Raw genomic sequence first — 12,500 nt, forward strand, 5'->3', positions numbered from 1 at the left:
CTCTGTTCTGTTTTACTCTCTGTTCACATGCCTGAAAGGCTGATTGAGGGAGGGGTTGTGTGTGTGTGGGTTTGTGTGTGTGTGTGTGTGTGTGTGTGTGTGTGTGTGTGTGTGTGTGTGTGTGTGTGTGTGTGTGTGTGTGTGTGTGTGTGTGTGTGTGTGTCTGTGCGTGTGTTTGAGTGAGTGTGTATGAACGTGTGTGTGTGTGTTTGAGTGAGTGTGTATGAACGTGTGTGCCTGTGTGCGGATGTGTGTGTGTGTGTTTATGTTGGCACGTATGGATGTTCGTGCATGCACATGAAAGCAGAGTAAGTAATGAGAATGAGTAAGATGGGTTTTCTTTTCACCTAAGGTAGTGCTTACTTTCTCGACAGACCCCAAGCCTCTCCCCATGGCAGTTTCCATGTTATCGGAGTGCATCTGTGTATCATCGGCACAGAACAGGATCGTATTGTATTGGTGCAGCACCGGCTGAGAGGCTCACTTCTGTTGCTCTGTTTTCACAGGCGGCAGCGGCTCCCAGTCTGTGGTGACTTTCTCCGCCTACCTGAACGGGCTCTACCCACCGGCCGACCTCACCGGAGACGTGGCTGTTTCCTATAGCTCTCCCACAGGTACCTGTACCGTCGGTAACAATGGTGAATTTTCACCTAACATTTTCCCTCCCACTGCACTCCATCAGTGCATGTCTCTGAGTGAAGGCCTGCTGTAGTTCTTAGGTCTTGGAGTGTTCCAAGGCGTATGCTAACTGAGTGCAGTGGTGCGGCTCTCTGAGTGTCTGAGTGCCCCAGAACCAGAGAAGTCTGCTTCCAGGCTTCTCGCACAGGCAGCTCTGGAAGACATTACCGCTCCTCTGCCCCTCTCTTTTCCCTACCAAAACTGACTAAAACCTTCTTTCTTTAAATGAAAATGTCTTTTTTTTCTTCTTCACCATATTATTTCGCTCAATTCAAAATGTTCACTGCAAGAAAGAAAGACGAAAAGGAAGAAAAAAAAGAGTGGCGTTTGTACTATTGTGTCCTTTGGACGCTGTCTGTGTTGGCAGTGCCTGGTGGAAAGGTTCCTAAAAGAGCATTAAACCTGAAATGGCTTGGAAATATCTGGGCGGATTTTTTCTTCTTCTTTCGTTCTTTTAGGTAACTTTTTTATTGTGCTTCCAAAAATAGAGCGTGGAAAGCCCGGGCGCTCTGGAGTGCTTCACTGCAGCCTCTCGGTGATGGCAGCCCTGTTTGACAGATTAGATCACAGGTACAGCTCACTCTCCCAGAGCTGCACAATGGGTCATTTAACTGAGCTGTCCCCAGAGAGGGAGAGAGAGAGGGAGAGGGAGAGAAAGAGAAACCCATGTCAGAGAAGAAGAGGGAGGGAGTGAGGGAGAAAAAGAGAGAGAGATATATTGAAAGCGGGAAAGAAAGAAAGAGAAAGAGGGAGAGAAAGAGGAAGAGAAAAGAGAGAGAAACCCGTCAGAGAGAGAAACCCGTCAGAGAAAGAGACCCGTCAGAGAGGGAGAGGGTGAGGGAGAAACCCATGTCAGAGAGAGGGAAGAAACACTGAACTCTGAGCAGCGCAGACGGCAGGAGAGGAGTGTCACTGTCTAAACACACACACACACACACACACACACACACACACAACTTTTACTATACATTTTTATACTTTTACATTCCTTACGCACATAGAGTACTTCTCTATCTCTTTCTCTCTCTCTCTCTCTCTCTCTCTCTCTCTCTCTCTCTCACACACATTTGGTACAAACACTTTTTTTAAACTTTTACTACAACTTTTTACAAACACTTTCACATTCCTTACACAGTATCACACACACACACACACACACACACACACACACACATTTTTTGTTTGCTAGTCTGTTAGGTCTCTTTTACTCATGCGTCTTCCATCCATCTTTCCAGTCTGAAAGGTCAGATTATGGCTGTGTGTTTGAAGAGTTTTATGTATGTGATAAAGAAAGTTTGAGTGTGTGTGTGTAAGGGGGCAGGCATGTGAGAGAGAGTTTGGCTCTGTGTGTGTGTGTGTGTGTGTGTGTGTTTCAGTGTACACCCCCTAAGCCCTCTAGCTGTGTGTATGTGTGTGTGTGTGTGTGTGTGTGTGTGTGTGTGTGTGTGTGTGTGTGTGTGTGTGTTCAGTGTACACCCCCCTAAGCCCTGTAGGTGTGTGTGTGTGTGTGTGTGTGTGTGTGTGTGTGTGTGTGTGTGTGTGTGTGTGTGTGTGTGTGTGTGTGTGTGTGTGTGCATGTGTGTTTCAGTTAAAATCATGTTAATCTTCAATAGCGCCCTGCACTGCTAGACTCTCCTGGCTGGAATGGCAGGAATGCTACTGTCCGTCCTAAAGCTTCCTCATCCTCCCTCTCTGTCATTTTTTCTTTTTCATTTTAATGCTCAGCTTTACTCTTCATCTCACTCTCATCTCCTTGGTCTCTATCTCTCTATCACTCCATCTCTGTCTCTCTCTCTCTCTCTCTCGCTCTCTCTCTCTCTCTCTCTCTCTCTCTCTCTCTCTCTCTCTCTCCTCCCTCTGCCCATCCCTTTTACTTCGGGGGGTTCTAATTAGCACCCTGAAGACACTGGCAGGATTTACAGTTGAGAGCTGTCCTGTCCTAAAGCACTCAGAAAACTACACGGAGGAGGGGGCACGTCCACTCCTCTAACACTCCTCAGGGATTTACGAGGGTGAAGAAAAAAGAAACTTCCAGAAGCAGCCCCTGCAATAAGTGCCTCGGCCCCCTTTTAAACACTGCTAATGGATTTACAATAGTGGAAAGTCTACTGTTTTAATATACTGGCGTGGCGTTTAGGGCAGCTGAAACGTCCGCCGTTCCACAACACACTCGTAACAGATTTACAGCGTTGAAAATGTCGCTCTGGCGGGATTTATGGCCAAGGGGTGGAGATGTGCTAAACTCCTGTCCGGAGATCAGCGCGAACGAGATGACTTCATTATCGCTTGGCCCGCTCAGCCTTACGTCAGTAGACGGCTGCCTTTTGCTTTTTTTTTACATCCTCATCTTCCTCATCGTCAGTGCATTCCTGTGTAAGCCCCCGTCTACCTCGGCCCGAGTCCTCATCTTCATCATTGTCAGGGGTCATCCTCCCAATTCTCCCCATCCTTCCCTATTGAAAATCCTTTCTCTTTCCCGACCTTCATCATCCTCTGTCCTCATGGTCTACTCTGTGAGCAGGTAGGACTGGTAGGACGTTGATGCCTGCCAGCTGCCAGAGCTTGTGTGCCAATAAGACTGAGGATGGTGTGGAGTATGCATGAGGCGACACCAGTGTCTCCCTGGTTAACCCAATCATGAGTTTAACATCTGTATGCATGCAGGCACATGATATGATGGCGCATATGTGAGTGTATGCATGCTTATGTTTTTATGCATGCCCATCTACATGTGTTTATGTGCATATGTGTGACTCTTTATTGTGTGTGCATGTTCATGGATAAGTGTGTGTGTGTGTGTGTGTGTGTGTGTGTGTGTGATGGGAGTCAGGGTGAAAGTTGTGTGTGGCGTGTGAAACCCTTGTGTATGTGTATCACTCAGCACCAGGGCCTGCTCAGGCTGTGGATGCCAGAGCCGCTCAGTGGAGCCGGCAGGAGGACGCTGGTCTCCATCAGCTACAACACTGCAGCACTCACGACAAACAGCAGAGAAGGGAACGAGGGAGAGAGAGGGGGACCAGGCCCTCAGGACTCTCTGAGCCGGCCTGAAAACAGAAGCACTGAGTCTGAGGCATTTGCTGTGCACATTGGAAACAGAAATGATTGCCCCATTTCTCCATGATATAATGTAGATTTATCTCAGGAGGAGGGTCATGGGAACATGAAAAGCTGTGTAAAGAGCAAGACTACAGGAATGGGATGCTATTGCGTGTTGGAATACTTTAAGTCCCAACAGACGGCAATGCAATCTTAACCTACCCTCTGGTTAAACAGGCAGCATTAGGTGAAGAATGAGATGAACTTCTGCAAGATGAAGCTAAGATGAAGCTAAGATGAAGACGAGTCGTCTTTCAAAGGAGCAGAGTTGTTTTCTGGTCTAGTTGTTTGTAGAGAGATCTGTGCCCCCTTAGTTAAGGCAATGTGTTACTGAGTTTACTTGTAGAAGAACTTAAAAGGCTCAGAAACTCCTAGTGGCTGTTTATTATCCACTGCCTGTAGGTGCTGATGTGGTGTTTGTGTGGATGAGCGATGGGTTGTTTAGCGGAGGCGGTGTTGATTGGAGCGTGTGTGTTTAGCTGTGGCGGTTTAGGCCAGTGTGGTTTGGGTGACAGCGCGGCAATGCTGAGTTATGCATATGCTAACCGGTGGACAGCGACACGCCCAGTGGGACAGAGAGAGAGGGAGAGGGAGAGAGGGAGAAGGAGAGAGAGAGGGAGAGAGAGAGAGAGAGAGAGAGAGAGACAGAGAGTGACAGAGAGAGACAGAGAGAGACAGAGAGTGAGAGAGAGGCCAGTTAGGGTGAGGCGGTATTTCCTCTAGCGGGCTGCTCTTGTGTTTACTCTGCACTGTGGTGATGGCCTGGTTATTTCGTTTTTTTCTTCCTCCACACTGGAGAAAGGCCGTGCAGAGCACCTTGTGTCTGAGCAGTGGAGTCCAGGGCCAGGGCGTTGTTGGGTGGAGGGGCTGGGAGAAGGGGAAGGGGGGTTGGTGATGTGAGGGTGGACTTAGTGAGGGCTTGGAGTGTATGAGGAGGGAGGAGGTGTCGGCCCTGAAGGTGTGACAGAGGAGAGGGTGCTGAGTGGCGCAAACATGCGAGGCCTCTGCCTCGGCCAACGCTGCCGTTATTTCTCTGTCCGAAACTCGCTCTTTTCCCGGAACTGCCGGCCATTCCGGCCACGGCTGAACTCTCTGCTGTTTTTGGAAGCGGCAGTTTTTCGTTTTCAAACATGTCAGTGGTGTGTGTGAAATATTTGGTGTTTCTTACATAAATAAATGTTTGCAGTGCTGAAATGTCAAGTGCCAAGTGCATGTGCCAACACATTTCAGTTTTCAAACATTTGTGCAAGCTAGCAGTTGTTTCTTTAGTAGTTCCGTAACTTATACTCTATTTGCTAGATATGAGTTCCTGTATCTGTGTTTGTGTGTTTTTTGTGTGTCTTTGTGAGATGCAAGAATTTCAGTGTGTACGCTTGTTACAATAGCCAACAGTATGTTTACATGTTTACGTAGAATCGTTTGCAAATATTTGAATGTCTATGAGTGTGAGCGAGTGAGTGAGCGAGTGTGTGTGTGTGTGCGTGCATATATGTATGTATGTGTGTGCGTGCATATATGTGTGTGTGTGTGTGTGTGTGTGTGTGTGTGTGTGTGTGTGTGCGTGTGCGTGTGCGTGTGCGTGTGCGTGTGCGTGTGCGTGTGCGTGTGCGTGTGTGAGAGTGCTGCTCCCGTTCTTTGGGTCCGGCCTGTGTAACTGGATCTGCACGGAGCAGCAGTGTGTGAGTGAGTGCCAGTGTTTATCTGCCCTGGGACAGGCGCTCTAAAGTGACTCCTGTGTTTTTGTTTCTCTTTTCCACTGCCTCCCATGAAAGAGCTCAACCCCGCAGGTGAGTGCTGCACTCGGGGACTGACAGGATGGACTAGAGCAGAGTGTTTATGTTTCACAGAAACGCGATAGCTGCCCAGAAACGATTGCACACTCTCTCAGCGACGCACTCACGCCACGCACTCACACACTCTCTATCTCTCACACATACACACACACACACACACACACACACACACACACACACACACACGCACACTTTGATGCATACTAATGGATACTCCCAAAGTTGCGTGCCTGCTTTCTCCTTTCCTCTGTTTTCATTTATTCTCTGTGCATGAGGAAGGCAGAAACCTTCATCCATGCAGGTTTGGTGTGCTCTTTGAGTGTGTGTTACAGAGCAGTTCACCCACAGAAACATACATAGACACACACACAGACACACACACACACACACACACACACACACACACACACACACACACACACACACACACACACACACACACACACACACACACACACACACACACGCACACATACAGCCGCGGAAAAAATTAAGAGACCACTTCAAAATTATCAGTTTCTCTGGTTTTACTATTTATTGGTATGTGTTAAAGTAAAATGTACATTTTAGTTTTATTCTATAATCTACTGGCAACATTCCTACCAAATTTCAAATAAAAATATTGTCATTTAGATCATTTATTTGCAGAAAAATGACAATTGGTCAAAATAGCAAAAAAGATGCAGTGTCTTCAGATCTCGAATAATGCAAAGAAAACAAGCTCATATTCATTTTAAAACTACACAATACTAATGCTTACACTTAGGAAGAGTTCAGAAATCAATATTTGGTGGAATAACCTTGATTTAAAATCACAACTTTCATGTGTCTTGGCATGCTCTCCACCAGTCTTTCACATTGCCGTTGGGTGACTTTATGCTACTCCTGGTGCAAGAATTCAAGCAGCTCGGCTTCTTTTCATGGCTTGTGACCATCCATCTTCCTCTTGATCACATTTCAGAGTTTTTTTATGGGATTCAGGTCTCGAAATTGGGCTGGCCATGACAGGGTCCTGATCTGGTGGTACTCCATCCACACCTTTACTGGCCTGGCTGTGTGGCATGGAGCATTGCCCTGCTGGAAAAAACACTTCTCAGAGTTGGGGAACATTGTCAGAGCAAAAGGAAGCAAGTTTTTCTTCCGGGACAACGTTGTACTTTGCCTGGCTGAGGTTTGTAAAAGACCATAAGGATTGAAAAAGCGGACTGGAGGTTCTTCTAAGTTCGTCTTCTCTGATGAGTCCGATTTCACAGTAGGGGCAAGACTCTCTGGCTTGTAGGCCTCTCCAGGTCTCCGTCTAACCATCAGACGACCATGTGTTGGGCAAAGCTGAAAATTGGACTCATCAGAGAAGACGAACTAAAAGACCCTCCAGTCCGCTTTTTTCAATCCTTATGGTCTTTTACAAACCTCAGCCAGGCAAAGTACAACGTTGTCCCGGAAGAAAAACTTGCTTCCTTTAGCTCTGACAATGTTCCCCAACACTGAGAAATGTTTTTTCCAGCAGGGCAATGCTCCATGCCACACAGCCAGGCCAGTAAAGGTGTGGATGGAGTACCACCAGATCAGGACCCTGTCATGGCCAGCCCAATTTCGAGACCTGAATCCCATAAAAAAACTCTGAAATGTGATCAAGAGGAAGATGGATGGTCACAAGCCATGAAAAGAAGCCGAGCTGCTTGAATTCTTGCACCAGGAGTAGCATAAAGTCACCCAACGGCAATGTGAAAGACTGGTGGAGAGCATGCCAAGACACATGAAAGTTGTGATTTTAAATCAAGGTTATTCCACCAAATATTGATTTCTGAACTCTTCCTAAGTGTAAGCATTAGTATTGTGTAGTTTAAAAATGAATATGAGCTTGTTTTCTTTGCATTATTTGAGATCTGAAGACACTGCATCTTTTTTGCTATTTTGACCAATTGTCATTTTTCTGCAAATAAATGATCTAAATGACAATATTTTTATTTGAAATTTGGTAGGAATGTTGCCAGTAGGTTATAGAATAAAACAAAAATGTACATTTTACTTTAACACATACCAATAAATAGTAAAACCAGAGAAACTGATAATTTTGAAGTGGTCTCTTAATTTTTTCCGCGGCTGTATATATATAATCTTCTTTGTGTGTCCTTTTTAGTGCATACAAACATAAACTCATCCTTGCTAAATTATAAACAAGAGGATGCCCACTACAGTGCCCACCACACACACACACCACACAGGACGAGTCTGTGCTGCACATGGACATACATGCACTGACACACATACACAGACATACTCACACACACACACACACACACACACACACACACACACACACACACACACACACACACACACACACACACACACACACACACACACACACACACACACACACACACACACACACACACACACACAATCATACAATCAGGCTCCAGCAGCTGAATAGTTTTGGCAGTGGAATGGCTCTTGTTAGTGTGTGTTTGTGTCTGTGTGTCTGCCTGTCTTTATTGGCCCATGTGTCGGCACGCTGCTGTTTGTCTTTGTCATAAACACAAGTCTGCCACAGCGCCTAGAAGTGTACACACACATGTGCACAGACACACACATTTACACCAAGGGAAGCCTGCATATGGAAACACACATACACACACATACATCTAGCACATACACATGCAGTGCACATACATGCATACCCTATTACTTATAGGAGCTACACCCCAGCACAACTGTCCACCTTCAACTAACCATGCCACATACACACGCATACACACACACACACGTACACACACACACACACACACACACACACACACACGTACACACACACACACACACACAGGCACACACACACACACGTCCACACACAAACATTCACACACACACAAGGTAGTGATGTGAATACAGGCCTGAGTTGGAGGTAGAGGGGACCGTTGGACAGGAGCCCCCCGCTGCCTGATGAGGTCATGGCAGCTGCTGGAGCAGGACTATCGCTCATGAGTGCTCACGGTCAAACAAACATCACTGATTACAGAGACAAAAAGGAAGTCATCCAACACTGCCACCATCCGTGGAAACAGGACCAGCGTACTGCAGTGTGCCGACAGTGACTCACTCACTCACTCGCACACACACACACACACATCCTTGGCGGAGCCGCGTCATTGCAAGATTCTGCAAGGGTTTTCATCATCCCCGAAAGGTCACATGTTTTTCGACAGAAGAACACCCGTCAAAGTGACACTCACCATGGAAACACAATAAACCTAATCATGATTCACCCTCCACCACAAGAACATGACCAGTGCCTGCCGGAGGGGAGTTGGGGCAATGTCCATGGCCATCAGGGGGCAGTGTGGCATTGGCAGCCCCCCCCTCCCCATCCCACGCCTCAGGTAAGCCACAGGTAAACCAGGCCGGTGATGGGCCATGACTAGACCGCATCTCCACCTGGCAGCCTGAGAGGAGAGTGCCGTAGTGTGGGCCATGCATGGCTGAGAGTACAGATGTTGGTGGGTGTGGGGGGTGGTGGGTTGGGTGATTTATACCAGCTTGGACAGGGGGGATGGATGGACGCCTCTTCTCCTTCCAACCACAGAGGATTTTCGCCTGGCAGAGAGCACCAGCAGACGATGGCTACAAAAAAAATCTAAAACCCTGAGATGGAAAAATATTTTTCACAACCCATCCTGCGCCATGGACTCCTCCTGCACCCCTCTCTGACCTCCACCTCACCACTGATTGATGGACGGCTGCTGGTTTAATTCCCCCACTTTCACCTTTGCGTGAAAATATCTTTGTGGAAATCCCCCCCCCCCCCCCTAAAAAACGGTCTCACTGGCTCTCTTGTAAGACAGCGTTAAAGCCAGTGGATCTCCTGCCTAATCTCTATCTAAATGCCTGTTTTAAGAAGCCTCCGTAATTCGCACCCTTGTTCATTTGGATTTGTGGTTCAGATAACAGTCCCTTGTGTCCTTACAAATACGCTTTATCAAGCAGGAGAGAGGCCGACAAGGAAAGCCTCTTTTCCTACTAACAGATTTAGCAGGATCTGCTTTCATAGCATCTCATCTCTGAAAAAAACCTCCCTGCCTGTTGGTCCCTGTGTTATTCACATCAACAGACCCACCACAAAGTACTCCACTTCATGCTGCCCTTGGGAATACTGTATGCAGAACAGTTGCACAAAAAAAACTAAAATTTTTTCACTATTCTCAGAGCAGCTTATGTATCATCCCTACTAAATGGAAATAAATGGACACAGAAGACACCCCCTGATTATAGGCCATCTTTTTTTCAGGCTATTGATCACACTATGAACACAGATCATTGTTTTGTACTGTAGTTAGATCAGTCCGCTTCACCCTAACAGGTCAATACTGGCCCTTCTCTCTCTCTCTCTCTCTCTCTCGCTCTCTCTCTCTGTCTCTGTCTCACTGGGTGTGTCGTTAGATCTCCCCATGGTCTCCATAATGCTGGGCTCTGTAAAGCGCCCTTCAGACAATTCTATTGTTTTGGCGCTATATAAATACAATTGAATTTAAATTTAAATGCTCCTGGTCAGGATCTCACAAATAAAGAAAACGCCTTGTTCCGTCACTAGACTCTGGAGAAGATTTACCAACCGCTGCTCCAGAATCATGTCCCATCATGCAATTCAAAACGTTTGAGAAGGTTCATTACTGCTTCATTGCCCGGGCTGCTCCCTCTGTCGCTGCGTATAGATCAGTGGATTAGACCTGGCAAACTGTATCCAGAGCAGAGAGGAACGTACGTCACCTGATCACAGGTCCCCTGGGGGCATCACTTCCCTCTTATTATGTTAAAGAATGATACACGAGCCGGGCGATGTAAGCCCCCCGCAGTACGTGGCTTAGGTTACCTGGCCAGACATAACAGGAAAGGATTAGCCAAGCATAGGCGGAGCAGGTCTTGCTACTGGAGAAAAGTAGCCCCTTTTGCTCTGTCTCTCCCTCTTTCTCACTCTCTCTCTCTCTCTCTCGCTCACTCATCCTCCTTCCCACTTTCACACACCTCTGTGTGGAGGAGCTGCAGCCTGGGTCCAGGGGTTAGGAGAGCGGGACAGAGTTACCTCGGGGCCTAGCCGCGCTCTGTTTTTCCAGCCGGCCGCCTACTTGAACAACGCCAAGAGGGATATGGGGACGGACTTAGGGCAGGCCAGCTTTCATCTGATAATCTTCCCGCGGCCCAGGACTCCGACCAGAATCTCCAGCGACAAGGCCTGCAAAATATTTTTGGGGAAAACATCAAGGCAGCGGGCAATATCCCTTCCGGATGTTTGTTTTCGGGGCGGCTGACGCACCGGCTGCCCGTTTGATAAACATGCAAATGGGATCTGGTGCGGACCGAGGCCGGTGAGCTGGAGATCAGAGTGGATCAGCGCGGCTCAGGCTCCGGGGGCTCCAGAAGCTGACGCTGGGCCTCTTCACGAGCCTCATGCGGTTTCACATAAGCTGCACCTCTCTAGTGTCACAGGACTGCCTTTGGAATGACCTTCCTGATGTGTACACACGCACACACACACACACACACACGTACATGTACACACACACATGTACAATGTTTATTACACATTCAACACTTACACTTTACATCTAGCTGCTTGCAGACTCTTGTCTCAGACTGTGTACATTAGTGTGTCTCCACTGCTGGCATGAGAATGGCATGTCTGATATATATGATGCTTAGTGTACATGCTTACATCCACACAGCAGCCATAGTACTCCGTCTATGTTGGTTTGTTGTAACGTTTGTGTGTGTGTTCCCCCGTCACCAGGCGTACCACGGGTGACTCAGTGTAAATTCTCCCTTCCCCTCCGGCTGGTGTGTTCCCCGGCCGCGCCACTCAAGAACGGCAAGTACAAGATCACCGTGGACACCAACAAACCACCCGTGAACCTTCACCAAGTCTTCCCAGGTACACACCGACACCTCCCCCCCCAGCCCCGGGTCTCCCTGGTGCCGCCTTCCATGTTTGCCATGAGGGTGACCGCTAATTGGGTAATGAAAGGTGGTGAGGGTGAGGGTCGCGCCTAAACACACCGATCCAGGGTGTGTGTTCAGTGTTAGGACAGACATGTGTGTGTGTGTGTGTGTATGTTCAGCATTTAGCGTGAGGTGAGGCGACGGCCCGACAGCAGGCGCTTCAGCAGTCTCTGGTGTCTGCGAGGAAGTGTCTGTGTTTTCCTACCCACACCAGTCACAGCCAAGTAGCCATGAAACCAAAACACACACACACACACACACACACACATATATGTGCACACAAGCTCACTCACACACACACACATACTTGCATACATGTCTCGTACCTTGAGTGAAGCAAACCAGAAGACCTTCCCAGCAGACCATAACGGGGTCTTACCTGCACTGTAACTTTTTTTCCCCTCAAAATGAAGGAGCAAAAAAAAAACATGGTGACAGCTTCCATAATGAACAGAGGATTTCCTTGGCAGGGGGAGAATCGAAGTCAAACGGCTGGCACTGCCAAGTCTGGAGTCTCCCCCAGCCAGTCTGATGGACCAGAGATGGACCTGTAATGTCTGCAGGGGCCAGATCAGCTGACTGAATGACACACGCCATAGAAGTCAAAGAATGAGACAGAAAAGGAGAGTGAGAGAGAGAAAGAAAGAAAATAAATGGGTATAGAGATAGAGAGACAGAAATATAGAGTAGGTGGAGACAGGAAAGGAGACAGAAGATAAAGAGAGAAAGGGACAGAAACATTTGAGAGAAGAAGTGTACCTGACACTAAGCAGTACCCACGCTTGTGCTTAGGGGGGTGGGGGTTGTGGGTACAGGGAGGAGGAGGAGGAGGAGGAGGAGGGGCAGGTTAAGATGGCAGTGGCGGGCAGATAAAGAACAATGCCCCTGCTGCTGCTGTTCACCTTTGCTGGCGTCCCCCTGGCGAGATAAGAGTGACAG

General features: G+C 47.9%; 1 protein-coding gene across 1 annotated transcript in view; it reads left to right on the forward strand.

The window, feature by feature from the left end:
• The window catches only part of bbs9 (Bardet-Biedl syndrome 9), a 149,337-nt gene that overhangs the window by 33,935 nt on the left and 102,902 nt on the right, over positions 1 to 12,500 (forward strand). Inside the window, exons 14-15 of the mRNA XM_080857808.1 lie at positions 507 to 629; positions 11,353 to 11,493. Coding sequence (XP_080713934.1) covers positions 507 to 629; positions 11,353 to 11,493 — 264 coding nt within the window. The remainder of the gene's footprint in view (positions 1 to 506; positions 630 to 11,352; positions 11,494 to 12,500) is intronic.

Source organism: Sprattus sprattus, assembly GCF_963457725.1.
Source record: "Sprattus sprattus genome assembly, chromosome: 19".
NCBI classification, from domain to species: Eukaryota; Metazoa; Chordata; class Actinopteri; order Clupeiformes; family Clupeidae; genus Sprattus; species Sprattus sprattus.